The sequence below is a fragment of the Vicugna pacos genome, unplaced genomic scaffold (genome assembly GCF_048564905.1).
Source record: "Vicugna pacos unplaced genomic scaffold, VicPac4 scaffold_209, whole genome shotgun sequence".
Lineage (NCBI taxonomy): Eukaryota > Metazoa > Chordata > Mammalia > Artiodactyla > Camelidae > Vicugna > Vicugna pacos.
This window is the reverse complement of record NW_027328888.1, coordinates 163323-187919: the sequence shown is the minus strand read 5'-3', so window position 1 is coordinate 187919 and position 24597 is coordinate 163323. Positions and strand designations below refer to the sequence as shown.

Genomic DNA, 24597 nt, shown 5'->3' with positions numbered 1-24597 from the left:
GAAACTAAAGGGCTGGGTTGGCCTTATTTGAATAGTGAGCTAACATATTTAGTTACTTTGTTCTAATACACTGTAGGAATTCAGGTCTATGATCTCTTAGAGTTCAAATCTCATATCTCCAGCACCAGATTCCAAATGCTTTTTCTAAGGAAGGATGCATCCACTAGCAGCCAATTTCCTGTGGGCTGCCTTTAAACAGTAATGTGGTTTAGTTCTTGCACCTGGATCTTTTCCTGTTGTCACATTCACCTCACTGAGGAGCTTCAAACAATGTGACAAAAAAAGGAAGATAAATGGGGCATGGGAGAAAACTGGGCTAGTCCTGAGAGTGGAGATATAGGACTTTGACAGAAATGGATTCGGTAGACAAAAAATAAGCTGGGCCATAGAAGATTTTGACTGGCGAGAGGGTAGGAAAACTAAAATGTTTTCTTTACACATTTTAGCATTGTTTTAGTGACTGCAATGAGCATACATCACTATTACCATTTCAAACATTTTTATTATGAAATTTTCTAAGCATATTTAAAACTAGACAATATGATAAAACCCCATGTACCCCTCCCCTAGCTTCAACAGCCATCAACATTTTACTATACTTGTTTGATTTATTTCCCCTTTTGGTATTTTAAAGCAAACCTAAGATATTATATTATTTCACTCCTAAATTCTTCAGTTTGCACCTCAGAAATAAAAAGATATTTTATTGCACAATCACAGTGATTAAAATAATGCCTTAATATCATTCATCTAGTGGTTGTTTCAAATTTAAATTTTAAATAAAAAATGTGCTTTTACAGTTGACTTGTTTGAATCAGATACTTTATGAAGAGGAATTTAATACTGATTTTTCAAAGGCCATGTATATTTCTAATAAATAATTGAATATTGCTGTTTCATGATGAAAAAAACCCCAGAAGACCCCATCAGTACCATGAACTCTTTCCACTCTAATTATTGACGCTTAAAATTCTACCTTCACAGATCTCTGTACAGCAGTTTTCATTTATTCAGAAAGCATTGTGAATCTCAGTGTCCCAGAAAACAAGTTTTGAAAGTCATCACTAGGCAAAACAAAGAGAATGCGAAAGTCGGGGGATGGAGGGGCGGCAGAAATTGGGAAGAAAACTACTTAAGGACCAACATGGGGATATTTCATTGCTTACTCGAAATTGCTTCTAATTTCTCTGAACTTGTTCTGTATTGAAACTACCCAAGCCCCAAAGACTCAACAGTCTTATCTGTAACAGGAGTTAGTAAGCCTACTGGATGACATCAGTTTTGTCAAACTTAACCCTAGTTTAGTGGGAACTACTGCTTGGCACCCAAGAATTTTTCTCTTAGAGGGAAGACCAAAAAGAGGTGTAGGTGACTGAATTCAGTAGCGTTCTGCAACATTACAGTAGAGGAAAACACAGGAAAGCTCCATCTGCTCCCGTATACACTTCTGGTGGGAGTGTAAATTGTCTTGGTGAACAGAGAATGTTGACAATATGTATTAATAACTTTAAAAATGTGCCTTTTCTTTAAACTGTCAGTTGCACTTCTAGGAAACAAATATTTTTAAAATGAAAGGAGAAATGACAAGAAAAAAAGATAGGGTGTGAAACAGATGAAATTAGTAGGTTTCACACTAAAAATAAGCAAGGATATAGGGCATTTGGGAAAAATTATCAATAAAACAATTAATAGTTACATATAGAATTCTGTACCCTATAGAAAATATACATTCTTCTCTTCTATTCACAGAACATTGACAATCGATCATGTACTTCGCCACAAAGAACAACATAATATAGGTACATTTTTAAAAGTAGAGATTTTATAGTCTACCTTCCCTGATTATAATCCTGTAAAATAAGAAGGGAATAACAAAAATATGAACCCCTAAATCCTTAAGTACTTGGAAATTAAGAAACATGCACCTAAACAATTTTGGAATCAAAGAGGAAATCAAAACTGAAATTCTTAATTTTATAGAAAATAATGGAAAGGTACACACTTGATAAAATCTACAGGATACACTTCAAGCTCTATTCAGGAAAATGCATAAAGATGGAAAATAAATGAATTAAGTTTTCAATTTAAGAAACTGGAAAAGGACAATAAAATAAATTAAAAGTAAACAGAAGGAAGGATTTCATTTTTAAAAAGCTGAAATTAGTGAAATCAAAATGAAACTATCATACAGAGGATAATTAAAATCAAAAGCGAGTTCTTTGAAAATCTTGATTAAGGAAAAGAGAGAAAGCAAAACAAAACAAAAAACACAATGGAAAAGGAGATACACTCACTGATACAGACAATGGCATGCTGGTAAACATTTAGCAATTGGCTCTCAGAAGAAGCCACTATTTGTAGTGCCTGCTGATTTTCATGGTGTAAAAACTCCTACCATCATGGAATTTTAAGCTACCAATGCATAGTCACTAACTCAAAGATGGGAAGAAATGTGCACAACTGGCTATTCAACTCCAGCACACCACTAGATGGATATAAAAGTAATTATAAGGGAATACTATATGCAACCTATGGTGCAGTTGAAAAATCTATTAAATACTATCTAATTTTACCCAAGAAGAAATAACAACACCTAGAGAGATTGATAGCTTTAGGTAAGACTGGAAAGATGATTAAAGATGTGAAATTAAAAAAAAAAAGACTCCAGGTTCAGATGGTTTCAGAACTGGGTTCCATAAACTCTTTAGAGAACAGATAATCCCCATGCTGTTTAAACTACTGAAGACCACAGAGACAGATAAAAAGATCCAACTGCGTTTAATGAATCTAGTATAACCACAATACCAGAAACCTAAAAAAGATATCAGAAATCATAAGACTATAGATTTATTTAACTTCTGAATATATACAGAAAAATTTTTCATAAATCAGAAAACGAAATTGAAAAGGGTAACAAAAGAATAAAGTACTACAATCAAACAGGGTTTACTCCAGAAATAAAAGAATGATCCAACATTAGAAAATATATCAACATACAGGATTATACTAATACATCCTAAAAGGTTTTTAAACAAAATTCAGCAGGCAATCCAAATAAAAATTCTACATAAAAGACAACTTTTAAATATAATTTAAAAAACAAATAGCAAACATGATATTCAATGGTGAAAATACTAGGGTCCTTCCCAGAATGTGAATAAGGCAAAGACATCTGATATCACCACTATTATTTGACAGTGTTTTTAATGTTTTAGCTGAGGCTAAAGAAAATGAGAAAATTAAATAATTGGTATAAATATTGGTGAAGAAGAGATTTAAGTACTTCAGAGAAACCTAAGAAACTTAGCTTTTTCAAAGTCTAAAAATATTAATTTGGTAAGATTATTATATACAAGAAAATACATAAAATCAAGAGTTTTCTCCATATGCTACTTTAAATGGAAATAGAAAAGCAACCCACTCACAACAAGGACAAGGCCATAAAATATCTAAGGATCAGTTTAACAAGAAAGGTATTTTACCTATTTGAAGCATACAATAAAATACTAAAGAGAAGGTCCCAAAAATAAAACCTGAAAAGATGCAGAGATATACCATGATTCTCTTTGGGACGATTTAACATCATTTCTTCCCAATGTAATACAATGATAATCATAATTCAAAACTGGATAAAATTATTTTAAATTTTAAATTTATGGAGAACAAAACATCCAAGAATAGCAAGAAAATTATGACAAAGAAATACCAAATATTAACAAATATTAAAAGCTATCATAAAGTCACTATGATCAAAATAGTAAAGTATTGGCAAAACAACAGAAAATTATATCATTAGAACAGAGCAGAGTCTAGAATAGGTCCAAGTACATATGGAAACTCAAAATATGGCAATGGGAAAAGGATTGTTGTGTGAATAAATAGTCTTGACACACTGGCTATTTATCTGGAAGAAAACAAAACTATAAATCCTAAAATAAATTTTAAAAATCATATCCTAAAACACATTCCAGGTATTTTAAGACTTAAAATACAAAAAAGAAAATCACTGAAAATATGAAAGAACACTTAAGGAGGGGAGACTTTCCTTTACAAGCCAGAAAAACCAAAAGACATATAGGAAAAGAAAAATAAATGACAAACCAGAAAAAAAATCACAACATATGTTAACATCACTAATATCATAAAACAGTATTAGGTATCCCCAATAATAGTGATATTAACCTTTCATCTGTCACATATATATACATCTTCATTCTTCTTCTCATCTAACCAACATTTTTTATTGAAGTATAGTTGATTTACAATATTGTGTTAGTTTCAGATATACAGTGAAGAGATTCAGTTATACATATATATGTATGTATATATATATGTATATGTGTATATATTTTTTCTGATTCTTTTCCATTATAGGTTATTGCAAGATATTAAACATATTTCCCTGTGTTACACATCAAATCCTTGCTGTTTATTTATTTTATATATGGTAGTATGTATCTGTTAATCCCATACTCCTAATTTATCCCTCCTCTCTCACCTAACCAACATATTAGTTCTGGAGGTTTTAAGTGTAACCTATATGCTGATCACACAAGCATAGACGGAGTCCCCTTTAAATTCGTGGTGTCTGGCTTCAAGCAGGTTCTCAACGTTTCCTACTAATCCTATATTAGTAGGATTCTCTTAACATCTCTCTCCACCTCTGCACAGTAGCTAATTCAAATCTCTACAGTCCTCAAAGCTCACCACTTCCCTACTCACTCATAGTGAAATCATAGCAAATGATTTTACTTCCTTCCTCACAAAGAAAACAGAACTCATCTTAGAGAATTCCCTCAAATTCTCATAGCAAACCAGTAAAGAAACATACCTGCATCCTCAACTATCCTTCCCTCCTCTAGCATTACAAAAAAAGTGTCATCTCTCTTCCTCTAGAAAGTTCATCCCTCTGCCTGTGCTCTGCATTCCATCCTCTCCTGCCCTCTTGGGGTCCTCACTTGATCAATCTTCCTTTCTTCTTCATTCAACCTCTTCCTGTCAACTAGCTCCTTTCCATGAGCATTTATAGATACTTAAGTCTCTCCTATTGTTAAAAGAAAATCATTTACTTCTTCTGGAAATACTCTCTTCCCTTGATTTACATGACATTAATTCTCCTAGTTTTCCTTCTGATCACTCCAACTTCTTTGCCTGGATCTTAAATGCCAGTATTTCAAGAATTCTATCACCCTCAGTCTTATATGATCTCATCCATTTCTAAGGCCTCAATACCACCTACACGCCAATGCCTTGCTTATCTTTTTTTTTAAATAGCTTTATTGAGATATAATTTACATACCATAAAATTTATCTATTTTAAGTGGAGAATTCAATGATTTTTTTCAGTTTTATATATTTATTTTTTCAGATTATTTTCCATTATAGGTTATTACAAAATATTGAATATTGTTCCCTGGGTAATACAGTAAATTCTTGGGGCCTATCTATTTTCTATATAGTAGTGTGTATCTGTTAATCTCAAAACCCTAATTTATCCCTCCCTCTCCTCCCTTTCCCCTTTGGTAACTATAAGTTTCTATGTCTATGAGTCTGTTTCTGTTTTGTATACAGATTAATTTGTATTATTTTTTAGATTCTACATGTTAAGTGACATCATATAATATTTCTTTTTGACTTACTTCACTTAGTATGATATTCTCTAGGTCCACCTATGTTGCTGCAAATGGCAATATTTCATTCTTTTTTATGGTTGAGTAGTATTCCATTGTGTGTGTGTGTGTGTGTGTGTGTGTGTGTGTGTGTGTGTACGTGCGTGCGTGCGTGCACCACATTTCCTTTATCTGTTCTTCTGTTGATGGACACAGGTTGATTCTATGTTTTGGCTATTGTAAATAGTGCTGCTAGAGAATTCAATAATTTTTATTAATTTATAGAATTGTGCAACCATTACCACAATCCAATTTTGCAAAATTCTGTCACCACGAAAAGATCCCAATTTGCCTCACTTATCTTTATCTCCATCCTAAATCCCTCTTCCTGAAATTAAGACCCATATAGCTAATTGCTTACTGAACATTTTAATTTGTATAATCACAAAACCACTGTTTCCAAAACTGAAATTATCCTTGTCTCCCACCTTTTCCATTAAATCTGATTCCTCTCTAATATTCCCTAAATGAATGAATGGCACCACCAGTCCCTCAGAAATCTTGGGCACTGTTCTTAGCTTCTCTTTCTCATCTCCCACATCCAATTAGTCATTAAATCCCATATATTTTACTTCCTAAATATAATTCAAATCTATCCCTTTCTATCCTTTATTCTTACTTCACTAGTTCTGTCCACTAGAATCTGTTCCTTAAATTAATCTATCCATCCATTCAACAAATAGGATTAAGTGCCTACTATATGCCTGGCACTGTGCTACAACAGTCACCTAACTAGTCCTTCTGTCTCTCATCTTCTATCTTTCCAATACAAAACATGTTCTTAATCCAGCAGCCACGCAGCAGAACTTTTTAAAAAACGCACTACTCCCATGCTTAAAACAGCTTCCTTCTAAATTTCAGCTGGCTTCTCTCTGACCTTGGGATGAATTACAAACTTCTTAACATAGCTCTTAGGTCCTTTGTGATCAGTTTCCTCCTTGCCTTTCTAAGTCTCATGTCTCATCAATCCCCTTGGATAAGTCACTTAGTTATCTGAGTTTCTTCATCTTTGGGGGATAATAATAATGCTTATCTCAGAGGTAGTTGAGAAGATTAAGTGAGATAATACATGTAAAGCATTTAGCATAATACCTGGCATATGTTAAATGTCAATAAATGTTAGCTATTGATGAGAGTGATGATAAGGTTAGCCAGCTTTGATTTCCCTCTCCTCTGCACTCCTACGTTTATTGTTGGTTTCACACAATTAAGCAGTCAATTATTTTATTTTGTATTGCTTACAATTGCTTCATACTGTTAGTTCTTGTCACCCTTACCAGACTATAACATCCTTGAAAGCAAGGATAGTGACTTACATACCTGCTGTAGTCCCCTGTAGTACTTAGCACAATGTTAAGCACACAGTAGAGTTTAATAAATAACTTTAGATAAAGGTTCACAAAGGAAAAAGTGACAGAAGTTTTATTGACTCTCTATAAGGGTATTTTTTTTAAAGACCATAAACAATAAATACCCAAACCCTGGGAACAACATTTGCTTTCACCTCCTGGGCTAATGACGTGTCATTGTGTTAGTAGCTGTACAGCAGGTTAGCATTAAGTATAGGGCTTGGCAGTACTCATTGTAGGTCAGTGTTTTTTGAGGTTTTTTTCTTCACATGGTTTGCTGCCAATATCTTGTTTTTGACAGAAATGGAGTGTGAAACCAAGAAGATGTTTATTTCTACTCCCTGGCAGGCAGACAACATGCAATTTGCCTACTCATCTGTGAGATCAGATTCTTACTTCTTAAATAAAATGTTCTCTCTATGTTACCAATATCATATAAATTCCTCTTCATTCGAAAGCCAGTGGAATCCTCCTGAAATAGTTTGAATTTCTTGGCTGATGACTGGGTGGCAATCAATCCCAGAATAGCCCGGAAGGCTAGAAGATTCCAATCTCTTCAGATGCTAGAACACACCACAAATTTGGCAAGAATTTTATTGTGTGTGCACTATACAGTAAACTGGCATCTCGTGATAGTTTCCCCCTCTTTTTCACATCCTTTCTCGCCATACACCATTGTGAACATTTCCTGCCTAGTCCTCTCGCCCTCGTCTCTAATCCTCCTCCTCATGTCCCTTGCTTGTCCCTCCACCTGAGATGTTTCTAAGAAGACATCTTCCTGCACTCATAAGCCTGCAATTGTGTGCCAGTAGGACTAGCTGTATATAGATTGGGAGTGGAGGAGCTAAAGGAGGATCTGTGTTCTTCTATGAGACACAGACTCCCTTTGGTACAATGTAATCTTTTGGCTAAAGTTTTATTGGTTTAGAAATTATTCCAAAGCCAATGATTGTCTTGTGCCTTTGACGTTACTAAGGAGAAGCTGGAACAGGCCTAGGATCTGGAGGAGAAAAGGGGGAAAAACTGCTCTGAACACAAGAGACAATGTTTCCAATCAGAGGAAACAAAAAGCAACCTCCTCCAGTGTTTCCCAGTTTCTTCCCCCCATATGGTGAAAATTCCAAGGGTTTGGAAAGAACTCTTTGAGGGAAAAAAAACCCCACAGGTCAAAGCAGTCCTCATGACCCAGTTTAAACACTAATTCTCTCACTAGACATATATTCTTCCTTTCCCATATATCCTCTTTACAATATACCCCCTCCACACATACATATACACCAGAGGAACAGTCAGGCAGCCAGCTATGAAATAGAGAAATGCGGAGTAGGTGCAAGGGCATTAACACACATGCTCTACAGAAAGCTTATTACCACAAAGAAAGGCATGCCCAAATACTGCTCCAAATACACATGGTACCCTTCCCACACAGACATACATTCACATAACATGCCAAGACTGCTTATACAGACAGCCGTCTGTTCTTCCCCAGGCCATAGGCACAATAATCAGCACCTTGCAAAGCACTGCACATAGAGCTGCTGATTGATCTGATTAGCTTTACCCTTCACTTTTAATACAGCATAGTGATTATGAGCATGGACTCTGGAGTCTAAATGGATGCAAACCCTCACTCTGCCACTTACTCCTTGTGTGACTTTGTACAAATTAGTTACCTGCCCCATGCCTCAGTTTCCCCATCTGTAAAATGAGAATAATAATAGTACTTATCATAGAGTTCTTGTGACGATTAAATCAGCTAATGCATACAAAGGTCTTAGGAGTAAGTTCCTAGAACTGCCTGAGTGGGGTAAACTTGGATTTGAGAAATGATTTAGGCAGGAGGGGAAGTGGTGAGCATGGGCTGAGGTGTGGAATTCTCTTTCTATCCGGGGGTAGTAAATACCTGATTCCATGCACTTCTCAATATTTATTCCACCAAAGGAATGGGCCCACCATTAACAGTAATAATGTATCTGGACCACTACCACACCATACACAAAACTTAACTCAAAATGGATTAAATATTTGAATATAAGACCTAAAACCATAAAACTCCTAGAAGAAAACATAGGCGATAAGCACCTTGACATAGGTCTTATCAATGATTTTTTTAATCTGACACTAAAAGCAAAAGCAACAAAAACAAGCATAACCAAATGGGACTACATGAACTAAAAAGCTTCTGCACAGCAAAGAAAACCATCAACAAAATTAAAAGGCAACCTACAGAATAGGAGAGAATATTTGCAAATAATAATTCTGATAAGGGGTAATATCCAAAATATATAAAGAACTCATAGAACTCAATAGCAAGAAAAGAAGTAATCCAATTAAAACTATTTGCAGAAGATCTGAATAGATATTTTTCTAAGGAAGACATACAGATGGCCAACAGGTACACAAAAAGATGCTCTACATCATTAGTCACCAGAGAAACGCAAATCAAAACCACAATGAGATATCACCTCACACCTCTCAGAATGGCTATCATCAAAAAGACAACAAATAACAAGTGTTGGAGAGGATGTGTATAAAAGGGAACCCCTGTGCCCTGTTGGTGAGAATGTAAATTGGTGCAGCCAGTATAGAAAACAGTGTGGAGTTTCCTAAAATAAAAAATTTAAAAATAGAACTACCATATGATCCAACAACTCCATTTCTGTGTGTTTACCCAAAGAAAATGAAAACATTAATTCAAAAAATATATGCAACCCTCCTACACTGTTGGTGGGAATGCAGATTGGTGCTGCCACTATGGAGAACAGTATGGAGGTGACTTAAAAAACTAAAAATAGAGTTACCATATGATCCAGCAATCCCACTCCTGGGCACATATCCAGAGAAAACTATAATTCAAAAAGACACATGCACCCCAATGTTCATAGCCAGCACCATTTACAATAGCCAAGACATGGAAGCAAACCAAATGTCCATCAAAAGATGACTGGATAAAGAAGATGTGGTGTATGTATATGTGTGTGTGTGTGTGTGTGTGTGTGTGTGTGTGTGTGTGTGTGTGTGTGTGTGTGTGATGGAATATTACTCAGCCATAAAAATGAATAAAATAATACCATGTGCAGCAACGTGGGTGGACCTAGAGATTATCATACTAAGTGAAGTCAGACAGAGAAAGACAAATATCTTATGATATTACTTATATGTGGAATCTTAAAAAAATGATACAAATGAACTTATCTACAAAACAGAAATAAATTCATAGAAAACAAACTTATGGTTACCAAAGGGAAAAGGGAAAGAGGGATAAATTTGGGATTTGGGATTAATAGATACACACTACTATATACAAAATAGAGAAACAACAAGGACCTACTGTATAGCATAGGGAACTATATTCAATATCTTGTAATAGCCTATAGTGGAAAAGAATCTGAAAAAGAATATACATATGTATAACTGAATCATTTTGCTGTACACCTGAGACATTGTAAGTCAACTATACTTCAATTTTTAAAAAAGATATATGCACCCCCTTGTCTACTATAGCATTATTTACAGTAGCCAAGACATGAAGACATGGAAACAACCTAAATGTTCATCAGTGGAAGAACTGATAAAGAAATTGTGAGATATATATATCTTAAATATATATCTTTATATATATATAAAACAGAATAGTATTCAGCCATAAAAAGAATAAAATCTTGCTATTTATGACAATACAGATGGACCTCGAGGGCATTATGCTAAGTGAAATAAGTCGGAGAGAGAAAGACCAACACTGTATGATCACTCTTATATGTGTGATCTAAAATACATTTTAATTAAAAGATAAGCTCATAGATTGAAGAACAAATTCATGGTTGCCAGAGGTGGGGAATAGGGGGTGGGAGAAATGGCTGAACCATTTCAATTTATTTTTTAGTTTAAATAAATTGAACTTTAAAAAATAGTAACAATGTATGCATTCTTTTTCTGAGGAAATCTATATATTTGGAGTCATTGTGGTATTACATTTATTATTTATAGCCTAAGTGTGACAACCTTAAGTACACTTCTGAGAGTAAATCTTTACTGCCAAACTCTTTTGTAATGGTTAAGAAAACCTGCATCTGCATGGAGACAACTTTTACCTTGCAGCACAGTCATGTCCTAGGCAGTCTCAGGAAGGAAGTGCAGGGCCCACAGTAAACTGACTGTATGAATGGAGTCAGTATCCATACCTGGAGCTCACCACTGTATTTTCACCCCTCACTTGGGTCTCTTGGCACAAAAATAATCTGAGTGAGTGCGTGCCTTAACAGTGGGTGCCACTGCTTCCTTCTGCCGACTCTAGCGGTCATCCTCCCTCTGCTTCCTATCCCTACGAAGGGCTGTTGGGGCAGAGAGCTGCCAAATATAGGTACATAAGACCCTTACCATGGAGTCAGGAATGCCCAGCTCCCAAATAAATCATCTATTCTTCTGGAGCTGTTTAGTGAGGGAGAGCATCAGTGGGCATCCTAAGCCAGCTCCTTTCTATCTAAACACAAATGAATCCACGGCAAGTAAACAAATAGTGTCTTCAGTAGGCTGCATAGTGCTGTGGAAAGAACATGGACTTTGCAGTTGGAGAGATGCAGGACTGAGCCCAAGCTTACTCTACGTGTGACCTTGAGCAAGTCATCTAATTTCTCTCACTCTCAGGTTCCTCATTTGTAAAACGGGGATGTCACCAGCATTATCATAGGGTTGTCATAAACATTGCGATTAGAAACAAGAATGCCTCTCGCACAAAACCCGCACATATGGTTCAAATGTGACTCTCTCAAGTCCCAGTCCCTGCTTACCATATCACACAGCTAGACACTTCTGGACAGGCAGAGACAGAAAGGGCATTTCAAGGGCTGTGTGCATGTCTGTTATAGTGGTGGTGGTTGTTTTAGTTTTAGGGTTTCTTTGGTTTTTGTTTTGTTTCATTTCTTTGGTATTCTGGTTGGGTTGATGGCAAGTGAAGTTGGAAGTTGGCGTGGAACTGGAAACATTTAAAGGTACAGGGTAGGCTTGGTAGGGCTTTAACTTGAATTGTTAGAATTCCACCAACTTTCCAAGAGCACATTGGAAATGGGGAACTTGGGCAGATTGTGCAAAGAGTGGAGCAAGCCAGAAGGGTCCAAAATTAGGCAAGTGTTCTGGTCACTTAGTGAATAATCTGGAATTTGAACACTAAGAAATGGGAACTGGAGCAAGAAGGCAGCAGATGGGAAATGGGGCTATAAAATGAGCTTCACTGCACGAAAGGAAGTGCAAGAACAGAATGAGAGTACATGCCTATATGAACAGCTTTGACTATGAAAACATGACCCCACCGAAAAGCTTACACGCCCTATAGATGTGGGGGAGGAGGGGAGGGAAAACAACGTCAATCCCAACTCATTTTATCCTTACAATCCTGTCATGCGTTCGTACCCCTCCAAATGTTTCACATGCAACTTTTAACGCCCTCAAACATTTTACTTCTCTGGAATATATCAAGAATTGTCACAAAGTATTTTTGAAAAAGAATTGAGCACATTAGGTGTCTAAAAATTATAAAAGCATTTTCTTTTCTAGTATAAAAATAGGCTATGCCCACATTTCAGATTGCATAGTTGGTTTAGGGTTTTCATCTGTACTAAATATCAATTGCCATTTACTTAATGGGACTGAATATAATAGTCTGAATCAGTCGTTTTAGCAGTATAAATGAATAGACTGACTAGGTCACTGTGTACTTATTTTCCATTGTTCATGAAAACCATTTTCTCCACCTATAATTCCACATTGGTTTCAAAATAGCTATTTCATTCTCACGAGGCACTGTTAAGGCCAAATCCTCCTCAGGACCTTAACATTAAGTCTGCTCCTCTTGCTCTTCCATCTCCCACAAAAACACTCACAGAACATTTTGGCTAATAAACATTTTAAAATCCCAAATAAATATCAAATCACTATGTTGTACATATGGAACTAACATAGTATTGTATGTCAATTACATTTCAATTAAAAACTCCTCCAAACTCTGTTTTTAAAACCACTAGAGATGAAAGCATCTGTCCCTCCCCAAAACTTTTTTTGCCTTTGCTTAGGGGCAGTAATCAAGAGGAATTTGGATAGGATAATAAGCAAGTTTACTTAAGTATCAACTTAAAGAACCCATTAGATATTCTTGCAGAAGGGCAGTGAACTTTCCATACTAAATAAAATTTGTTTAATTCAGTAACTGAGAACTGGCTGCTTATTGAGCATAATAACCCTTTTTAGTGTACCACCCTTGCATAGTTATTGGTGGGTGATTAAATAGGGCCATGTGGCTGAGATTTCTAACATTTTTAGTGCTACAATTTCATTACCATGTCCCCTTCCCCAGGAAAATTCTAGTTCTTGTGGGAACATTGGGGAATGGCTATCTTCCCCACCCTCAGAAATAATGATAATCCTCCAGAAGTCCTGAGGTCAGGGCCAGGAATCTCTGGCAAAGGTGTGGTGCCCAGAAATACTACTAGTACTACTAATCCTAATGACTGCGCCTACAATTACTCCTACTGCTATCACTACAACTACTACTGCTACTGCTACGACCATTTATTGAGCCTTGACTATCTGCCAGTTACAGTAGCAAGTATTTTACATTTACTACCTTTCCCTTCAAAATATGATTAGTCTAAGTTTCATAGATGACAAAACTGAGGCTCAGAGAAGTTATGTGCCCAAGGTTACACAGCTAGCATGCCCAACTCCAGAGCTACCACATCACATTGCATCCCAGAACCTACATTCTTTCTAGGAGGAGTGAGTTGTAGAAACTGAGGCTTGGACCTGGGCAGGTGGGAAAGGCAGCTGGAAGCCAAGTCAGGATGGGAAATGAAGTGTGTGTGGTCAGAGTCAGTGGATCTAGTGACTCCTATTGTTAGCTACCCAGTAACAGAATAAACAACTAGAGTATTGTACGAGCATTTGTGAATCTGATAGCTTTGCACTTCAAAAGGATAATAACTACCACTCTGTAACCTACTTTCTCTTTAACCTCTCTGAATCTATCTTCTGGTCTCACCTTTCCACTGAACCTTCTGTTTCCAGTACGAATGATATCTCCCTGTGTAATGTCACTGCTCCAACGGACTCTATCAAAACTACCACACCTTGAAGGCCTCTCTTCCTTGGCTATTCTGAGCCTCTGTTTTGTTGATTTTCCTCCTCCCTTCTTCTCTTTGTTTCTCTTTTGCTTTCCTCCAGAATTGACATCCATATCTCATTCCCATTACTCACTACAAGTCATCCTCACAATGAGTCAGGAACCAGTGGTGATGAACAACAGACGTCCAAGTGGTGTATACCTTGGCCTTGCAAAAGGGAGTATAATGGAGTGGTTAGGAGCAGAGGCTCTGGAGCTAAAGTGCCTGGACTCAAATCTCCACCCTGTTACCTACTAGTAGTATGACCTTGACAAATCACTTCAACCTCTCAGTATCTTTATCTGTACAGCAAGAATAATAACAATATTTACCTCATAGAGCTGCTGTGAGGATTAAATGAGTTGACACATATAAAGTGCTTACTTCAACATAGGAAATCACTAAGTGTTACTTACTGTTATAGTCTTTAGAGAGGTAATATCTAAAATGTTGATCATTCCCACAAATGAATAATTTACTTCTGATATTTAATTTTTTAAATACACGCCATCCCTCAGTAATCTCATAAAAAGCTCCACAGTCTTTCTATTTATTTTTGGAAAGTCAGTTTGTTGTATTCCGACTGACAAACAATTGGACTGAGGTGCCCTAGGCTTTCCTCTCATTCTACACATTCTCCATGGCTTTAAGTGCTACTTAGATGATTCCCAGGTTTTTATATCCCTTTCCTACATCTTAGCTCCTGACCTCCAGATCCAGCCAGTTGTCTGCTAGGGATTTCTTACTTGACTCTCTTACCCCCAGGACAACAAATCTCACATGTCTAAAAAGAACTCCGTCTGTATTTCCTAACTTAGTTAAAAGCAACGCATCCATTCAGTTACCCAAGCCAGAAATCTATGGCTCCTCCTACTATTCTCTTACCCCTGCACCCACTGCATCTAACTGATCACCAATAATGCTGATTCCACTGCCTACAAGTATGTTTTGAATTTATCCTACCACCCCATTCGCCCCAACCCAACACTACAGTTACTGCCTTAGGTTGGACCTTCGTCTCTTTCTGGATCAGTAAAAGCCACCTAACTGGTCTCTTTGCCTTCAGTTTTGACCTTTGACCCTTGCTCCATCCTGCATATTACAACCAGAGCAATCCTGAAATGAAGATCCTATCCAGTTATTCGCTTGCTTTAAATCCTTCCATGAGTCCCCAGAGTCTTCAGGATAAAGCCCAAACACCCATGTGTGGCACACAAGGCCCTTCATTATCTAGGCCCTAGCTACTTCTCCATACTCACCTCTCGCAACGATTCTCACATCTCCCATTGTGGCTGAACCAAACTTCTGGTGGTTCCCTGAACACCTCTACGCTGTTTACCCTTCTGTGTTCTCGCATGTGGTCCCCTTCACTCCCTTTCCTCATTTGTGTTGGCAAAATTCTACTCTTATTTCAAGATAACTTGATTTTTAATTCCATTCTGCAGTTTTGCCTAAGTCCCTGAGGCAGACATAGGTGTTTCTTTATCTATGCTAGCTTGTCATTTTGCACTTATCTGCATTACAGTAATCATCATTTGACATTATATTTGACATTTTACCTGTCAGGTAAGTTCCTTGAGGGCAAGGACCATTTCCTATTTATCTTTATATACCCAGTATATATTCTGTGCGTAGTATACCACTTTGCCCATACAATTTGCTCATTTCCACCTCCATTAATACCTCTGTTCTCTGTCCCAGCAGAGGGAAGAATTTATTTTCCCTCCTTCAACATTTGGCTAAAATGAATTTTCTCCATTTAATTTTCCCTTATTACACTTACTTCTCTCTAATCACCCTTTCATTTTATCATGTCCTCAGTGCTTGTAGAAGAGTCTGCCAACAAACTTATTTGTGCTTTAATGATTTAGATTCTATTATTTCTTCTAGCTTGACCATTCTAAAACACTTCAGGATCATCTGCTGAAATGATCCATAGTAGTGTTTTTTTAAACTAATTTCTGTTAAAACGCCTATTTTTATGCTTGGAGAAGCAGTCAGAGATCAATTCTCGCTCTTCCCAAACCAAATACCATTTCAGTGAGCAACAGGAGCAGAAAGGGGAGAACATCAAGCCACCTCCAGTTTGAACTTTAAGAGAAACACTTCTGAAAGCTATTGGAGCTAAAGCCTGGTGGCAAGACAGAAAGCTGAAGTTCCCCAAACTAAGGGAAGCCTTCCCTCTCTTTAGCTCATCTCCTTTCTTCTTTCTCTTAATGCTAAGGAGCCGTACCACCGAGCTCCTTAAAAGGCTTGAGAAGAGCCAGAAGGAAATCAGTCTGCCCAAGGAGCTTCTGGGGTGGACTAACCCATTGTCCTGCAGCAGTTCTGGAGCAGAGGAAAACAGATGGCACCCAAAATACCCAGGAAAGTGCTGTAATACGCTCCGTGCCCTAAAAGTTAATGATAAAACGAAATAAGTAGACACAGAGGGGCTACACTACATTCACTTGTGCTCCTTGAACTGCACACTGCTTTCTAAATACTCCCCTTTCTCACTAGATACTGGGTTGGCCCTAGCTAGACTAAAAGTTCCTGGAGGCCATCAACAATGCATGTTTCTTTTGTAGCCCCCAAATGACCTATCACACTAAGTACACAGTGTTTGCTTAAGAAATGTTGTTGACTGACTGATTACTAAGTATTTAACCATTTTTCTTCCCCTCAGTATTTTCAGGAATGCTTATTTATTCACAAAACCTCTTGGAAGCCCAGAGGAAATACTCATCTGTTGGTATACATTTTCCCTTGGCTATGCGTTAAACAGAGATTTCCTTCGGAAATGTAAACAAAGGATGCCTGATGATGCAGGACAAAGAACTATATATAGAGATCAAGTGGCCAGAGGAGCAAGGTCAGAGCATGCCCTTCCTTAACCAGATTAAAGGAGTCTTGGGTCTGCCTCTCCTTCATTCCCATGTTCGCCAGCCCCAACGGAAAATATTTTCCAACTGCCTATCCACTGAATCCTGAAAGCTGGGCAGCAGCTCTAACAGGCTGCGTTACCAAAGAATTCAGCTAACAAATCTGTGGTGATCCTAATCTCTGTTTCTGTAATAAAAGGAAGACTGTAGCTTTGTTTACTTTCTAAGGAGAACAGAGAACAGGGAGAGAGAACCAGGAGAGGGAGGCAGTATTTATGGCTCTTTTATGAAAAGTCAATCTGTGACAAAAACATTTGCAGACAATCAGGAAGGGGAACAGGTTTGGCAGGAAAATAGCCTATTCCAGTTTTCTCAGAAGTGCCTTAGCTGGGATCCGCCACCCCCGCCCGACATGAAATGCCTGGTTTACGCTGTGAATATACTCATTCCTGATAGACAAATCTGGATCAGATAAAATGAAAAAAATTCAAATCACCCTTCACTGTCTGGCTCTCATGGCAGACAGTATCCTACTATTTATTTCATTTTACAAAGTATTTAGAAGCATTTATGAAGTCTCAAATCCCATCTTTAACTGCATTTCTAATCCTGGGGCTTGTCCTGAAGTCTTCTGGACACACAGGCTCTGTGCTGAGTGAGCATAATAAGTACCCTGGATTCACCCTATTATTATGGGGAACTTTAGGGCACATCCCTAACCCTTCAGAAGGGATGATGTCATAGAGCACAGCCATGGTCTTCCATAAACCACCCTGTAGGGCCCCTGTCAGAGATAGAATCCTAAACTTAATAGATGATGGCATTAACTCCCAAAATACAGTCTCATCCTTGACATGTAAAGCATTATCTCAAGATTCTTCCCCAATTCTCAGTTAACATTTTTATGCCATTGTCTATATTTCCTGCACATGTGTATCCCCATCAGGGTGGACTTGTATAGCATGTAACCACCCAAGGGTAAATACTGTGTCTAGGCCATTTTCTTTATACCTGGTACAGTGCTATGCATAAGTAAGTATTAACAAAAGGTGACCTTTTGTGTGCCAGAGCAGACAGTGGCCGATGGATTTAATAAGCATCCCTAAGGGAGCCTCTTAAACTCCTTCTTCACTGCTTGTCATGGGGCTGCTCTTCTTACCCACTTTGCTTACATTTGCCAGCACGAATGTCACCTCCTAAAGGCTCAAGCAGGAATATTAACCTCAGAAAGGCACTGTGAAAACATAGCCTGTTACCTAAAGGGCCAGAATCAGTACTCCTCTATTAACACAATGATGCATTGTTTTATGAGACTAGCTCCTTGCCACTTGAAAAGAGTAGGACCCTGAATATAAAGGTTTGATTGGTGCAATGGACTGAGAAAGGTTGGAAAAGGGCTATGTTTGCGTGAGACTGGCCCAAGTGATAAGCTTCCCAGGGATGGGATGATAGGATGTTAGGTTCTAAAGTAAATAAGCAATGAAAATAAACTGCTTACTTTGCTAATTGACTGCTTTTTGTGGAGAATGAGTAAGGTGATGATTATAATTTCTAACCACGTTTTATTCATTATGAGCTGTTACCCGACCCTCAATCATGCAAATTCTAAACCAAGGGATTCCTTATCTTGTCTCCTGCTCACAATACTTCCTTGTCTCTTCAACAGTGTGGGTTTCTTATACTGTAATCTAACAGCATAATCAGAAGCTTTGATAGAGTGGAACATAAAGGGATTCTGATTAGCTGAAAATCACTCTAAAATGCCTGCTGTTTTTTTTCACCCCTCTTGGAAAAGATGAGGCCAAAGAGAAAAAGAGAAGAATAAAGAAAGCAACCGTTCACAGAATCATGACTTGAGAAATCTGGAAGACACACTGAAAGTCATGCATTCAGTTCAATCCGTCATTTTATAGGTAAGGACACTGAAGTCAAGAGGCTAAATGACTTATTCAAGTTTATACTACCAGTTAATGACAGAGTCAAGTTTAGAACCTATTTTTCCAACTTACATTCCAGTGTTCATTCTTTCCATTCCATATGCTTCTTCCTAAATTCCCTAACCCATCCCATACTCTCACACCTGGGTTTAACTGGTATCCTGTGGACCCTACATAGAGCACCACTCTCTTCCACAAATGGAGTAATTAAATTGCTATGGTATGCTTGTCGTATAAATACAATCTACTTTAAGAAGTCCAACACTTTAATAAATCCAAACCATCAGGAATGGTTACTCATATAAGAAGAGTCTCTGGGGGATAGTATAGCTCAAGTGGTAGAATGCATGCTTACAATGCATGAGGTCCTGGGTTCAATCCCCAGTACTTCCTCCAAGAATAAATAATTAAGTAAACCTAATTACCTCCCCCCACCAAAAAAAAGAAGATTCTTTGCCTTATAAGAAGATTCTGCACATTCTTTTAAATAGGAATCACCAGGAGAGGATTAAGAGATGAGATCTTAACAAATTATTTTATTGCTTAAAATAAAATAAACTTGAACCATTACCTTTTTAATCACACAAGCAAGATTAGAACTAGACTACCAGGCTGTAAATAAACTTAAGAAATACTTTTACCTAACCACTACCCATGAGGGGTCCTATAATGTTTCACCTGATTCTGTTTATACTTTAAACCCTACCATTGCCTCTTCAATAAAATCAACATAAAACCAAATGCTATGGCTGAAGTTTCAAGCTCTTGAGAGACAGAAATAATATCTTTCTTTCATTACATCCACTTATGAAGAGGCTGACTCCTCCTGTAAGCTCTATTCTGAGATTTGATGAAGATACCATATTTCGAAAACCTTTTAACTTGTATAACACTTGATAATTCACAGACAACTTTAACATAGATGTCATTTGTGGATGACAAGAATAAGTGGTAAGGTGATGAGTGAGGACTAGGTAAGGTGCATGGGGAAGAAGAGGGGAAAGGCTTGGAAGGGGGAAGCAGTTCTGATATTTTTACAGAAACAATATTGCTTGAACAAACCTCAGCCTACCCCGAGGACCCAGGATTCCCTACTTCCCTTATTCTCCAGTAATCTCTTTAAGGAGCTATGATGTCCAATCTGATGAAGGAAGAAACACACTTCATGTTGGGTTCTCATACTACCTGCTACTGGAAAAGGAGAAGGGCTTGCCCCTTGGACTGTTGTCTCACCAACCCACTACCACCATATTTTTTAAAAAACAATATGAAAATATTTTTTAAACAATAGCATTTCTTCTTATTATTTTAAAACAACAGCTATCTGCCACTTTTCTTGGACAAGCATCCTAAAGGAATGAGACTTTCTAGAACTATCATTCAGCCTTTCACTCCAAATGGCCAAGCTACACTCTGACAACACTCAAGTTCCCCTCAAAAGGATCGCCTGATCCAGGTCCTTTGAAAGAATGACAAATGTTTCTGTTACATACCTCAACCTGCTGGCAGATCTGTATTAGTTTAGCCATTTGATTTTCTAGTTCGCTGTTGCGTTTGACCAGGTTGGTAAGGTTCATCTCCAGAGTTTGCTGCCATTGCAGAGTGTGAAGCCAGAGGGAAACCGGGAAAAGGGGTAAAAAGAAGAAACATTTAATGAGTATGAGAACCAATACCACGTGGAGATTAGTCAGTCAGTCAACAAATATTTCAAAGATTCACTGAGTCTGGGCCCAGCACTATTCCGGGTGCTAATTAACAATGCTGTACATTTGCTCCAGACTCTTATTATTGGGGAAAAGATGACATTCATGACTTTGTGGATGTAGGAATTTAATGATATTAAAGCAACTTTATGTTCTGTATATTTTAAAACTTTTTAAAGTAGTTCATAGTCAATATATCATTTTTCCCCAACAGTAATCCTGTGACATAGGGAGAACAGATTTTATTCTCCCTTTCACAGATGAGTAGGCTAAGAAAACTATAATTTATTGAACAACTACTGCTTGCCAGACACTATGCTAGGCAATTTCATATATATGTATCATTTAATAATCATGACAGCCCATGAAGTAGGAGATGTCAGCATTTTACAGATGAGAGAACTGAGCTGCACAGTGAGGGTAAAGTGTTTTGCACAGATATACAATTAGCATGCAGCAAAGCTAGGACTGGAACCCAGGTCTCTAGTCCTCAGCTGCAGCTTTGCCCCAGTAGTCCACGATTTTTTTTCGTCTTTGTTGAGAATACTTTATACTTATCAATAGGTTCCTTCAGGAAAAAAAAAAGATGGCATTTTAAGTGTGTACTTCATCAAAATCCAGCATTATATCTACAGCTTCCCTTTTTCGAATTAAGGAATAGCCTGTGGAAATGCCAGACTCAAACGCAAAGCCTGGCTGTATCAAGACAGGACATCCATTGCTTACCATTGTTTTCTGGTACACAGATCCTTTTAGTAAACATTAGAACATTAGAAACGCTTTGCAAATCTGTTTATTATAACATATTGACAACAGTACTAAAACCTCAACATATTTTCAGTTGAGCAAGCTACTCTCTTCCAGTCCTCATATGAAAAAAAAATAGAATGTTATTCACTTTAGATTGATAGTGGGCTTTTTTTATTCCTCCCCATTCGCAAGTCTTCAGCTCTGGTGGCTGCTTCTTTTCCAGGACCTGCTCCAATACCCACTCCTTTCTCACTCATCATTCCCTATGTCCCCACAAAGTCTGTTCTAAATGTAATACCCCAACTTCCTGGCCCTTATTCTGCTAGAATTCCTTCCCTTGATCGTGTTCATTGCTGTCTCCATGGTTCCTATGGTTTGTAGTTGTTCAAAGTTCATGTTTTTGGCGGGGGGAGGGGGGAAAGGGTAATGGGGGAGGGGAAACGACTCGCATACTTGGCCCTGTCTCTGCTTAGTAGCTGCAGCCCCTTAGTATCCTTGGCACTGTCCCATGCATCTATCTCAGAGATGTATTCCCATGGATATATGTATTTCCAGGACAAGCAGTCTGATCTCACTTGTTCTCAATCCGGATTATGAGAATCAGCTTAATCTCTACTTCCCTTCTTGCCAGATCTCTCTTGGTTTCTTTGGCTTTATTCCCATGGGAGTGATTTTTTACCATTTATTCAATTTTTTTTTGGCTTGGGCACTCTGTCTTCCCTAGCTTTCTTTAACTTCATGACTATCTCAATCTGTGGCCTTCTCCTTAACAAGGACAAAGGGAGAGAAAAAGGAAAAATGAAGGGCCACAACTGTTGATTTGGATATGAGTTCTAAGCTAAATAGATGTCAGAGTTAAAAAAAAAAGAAATGGCAGTTCAGAGATTTAATACAAAAGGTATTTCTCTTGTATTTAATACAGAAAGTATTGAGCACCTACTCTATTCAAGGTGTTTGACTTCAGAGATAAAAAGGATGGGATGGGTCTTGAAGATGGGTTTTGACGAATAAGTAGGATTTTAACAGAGATGGAGGCAGGCATGGTGTTCCAGGCACAAGGAATAGCATGAGCAAAAGTAAAAGGGAATAAAGTACAGGACAGGTTCAGGAAACAGAAGTTGAGTTTGGCTAGAACAGAGGGTACAAGAGAGGAGTGGGGCACAAGGCTGGAAATGGAGATCGAGGCTCCTTTGTGAAGGTCTTGAATGCTTAGGTGAGGAGAGTTTGTCCATACTTTTTAAAGCAGTGGGGACGTACCAAAGGATTTTGAGCAAGATAATGACATAAGCAGGTCTGCGTTTATGAGATCAACCTACCAGCAATAAGTGGGGCAGACTGAAACAGGAGAGCCTGGGGGCACGGGCACTGGTTAGGAGGAGGCTGCAATATGCAGAACAGTTGGTAATGCAGATCTAGGCCAAGCTAAGAGGATAATCCAGAGAAACGTGTTTCAAGAAAGGATATGTCACTGTCAAACATGCAGAAAGTGCAAGAAAGACGAGGCCTGATAAAAGGCAGCTAGATTTGGTCATTAGAGGTCACCAGTGACCTTTGAAAAAGGAATTTCAGTAGAGTTTTGGAAGCAAATGCCAAACTGTACAGGGTTAGTGAGTATGTCAATAGCGACAATGTGGAGACTACAAGTCTGGACTCTTCAAAAATTTGGCCGTAAGGTGAATATGATGGAGCTGTAGTTTGATGAAAAGGTCCGGCTCAAATTAAAGAGTGGGCGTGGGTAATGGACCCAATCAGTTTGTGATTTCCTCCAGCAGAGTGGTCCAGATTCCTAGATCAATGGAGATTTTATGCATCACAAATGACTCTATTGACATATTAGGCAAATATAATGTAGATTATAAATACTCAGAGCAGATACAATATTAGAAATTTGTGTTTCAAACTGTAATGCATTTCCTTTCAAACATGAGATTCCATGGGGAGAATGTTTTCTAACAAGTGCATGCAACCTGTTGCAACACTTGTCATGAAACTGATATCTTATAAATAATTCATAGTGCAGAGCAAGACTAAGATCCCTGCTGTGTGTTCCTCATTTATGGCCCAAAACTGAGACTCACAGCTTCTGTAAAGCCACTGAAAACAAAAATTAGGGCTGAACACATAATTTGGGGTCTGGTTAGACTACGGACCTTGGGTTACCATCAGAAAATTATGGCAAATGGTTACTTTGCTCTGGCCCCCTAGCAATTTGCAGAATGCCAGCACATTTTAACAACACAGAGCTAGAACTGACAAGATGACTCTAATTTCAACCTTACTTCATTAATATGAAAATGCTTTGAAAAATAAATCTTTGGCTAATGAAAACACCATCTGTTGATGGCTTTTTGCCACTGTTTTCTTACATTACGAGACATAATTTGAGGGAAACACCGAACATTTACTTACTCACTTCCTATTCATTTACCAGGAATTAAAGCCTCCTCTCAAACTGGAATTGATTCTCAATGATGAACATATGCAAAGGGGAGCAGAGAATTGAAGCAATTATGCAGATTATTTCCTCACCCTTCCTTATTGTGCCTGGCGCTGACGAATTATTTAGAACTAGAAATTCTGGGCAACTCTAGGTTTGAATGATTTCATTGATTTGGTCGAGTAATTACTGTGTCTATATTCTGGCTGAGTAAACAAAAAGGATGTGTGTGTGTGTGTGTAAAATTCCCTTATGTAAAATTAAACGTGTCTCTTTGTCGTTGTGTTGTGGTTGTTTGGTTGCAAAGAATTGGTTTGTTTTCTTCTTTTCTCATGCAGTCCAGGTAACGATGGGGCCAGGGTCCCTCTAGCCAAGACGAGTTAGAGCAGCTTTCTCAGAACACTTGAACCGTGACAACGAGGGAGCCAAAATGGCAGGGAAGATGGGAATGGAGCTCTCTGCCGGGAGGAAACAGGGCGGGAGGTTGGCAGGGAGAGCAGGATGAAGCTCCCATTTCCTGCTGCAGAAGGTTACCTCTGGGCCCTTCTGTGCTTCCCCTGCGTGAGGGTTGGAGAAGCCACGTGAGCTATGAAACTGAATCCCTTTTCACCTGCAGATGACTACATCGTTAGAGCACTCACAAAATTATACATGGGTCCAAACAGCACAAAGTGAGGGGAAGATGTGGCTGATTTGCATAATTGAGATTTTAAAGGGCCCCAGTTAGCTAAATTGGC

At 38.0% G+C, this 24597-nt stretch overlaps 1 protein-coding gene and 1 non-coding gene across 2 annotated transcripts in view; one reads left to right on the top strand and one right to left on the bottom strand.

The window, feature by feature from the left end:
* The window catches only part of LOC140695451 (probable E3 ubiquitin-protein ligase MID2), a gene marked incomplete at its 3' end in the record, with an annotated part of 60218 nt that overhangs the window by 14785 nt on the left and 20836 nt on the right, over positions 1-24597 (bottom strand). The window contains exon 3 of the mRNA XM_072958187.1: positions 20464-20559. Within this exon, the coding sequence (XP_072814288.1) occupies positions 20464-20559 (96 nt within the window). The remainder of the gene's footprint in view (positions 1-20463; positions 20560-24597) is intronic.
* TRNAC-ACA (transfer RNA cysteine (anticodon ACA)) lies at positions 19290-19363 on the top strand. The gene has a single exon. It is a non-coding gene; the product is annotated as a tRNA-Cys (tRNA).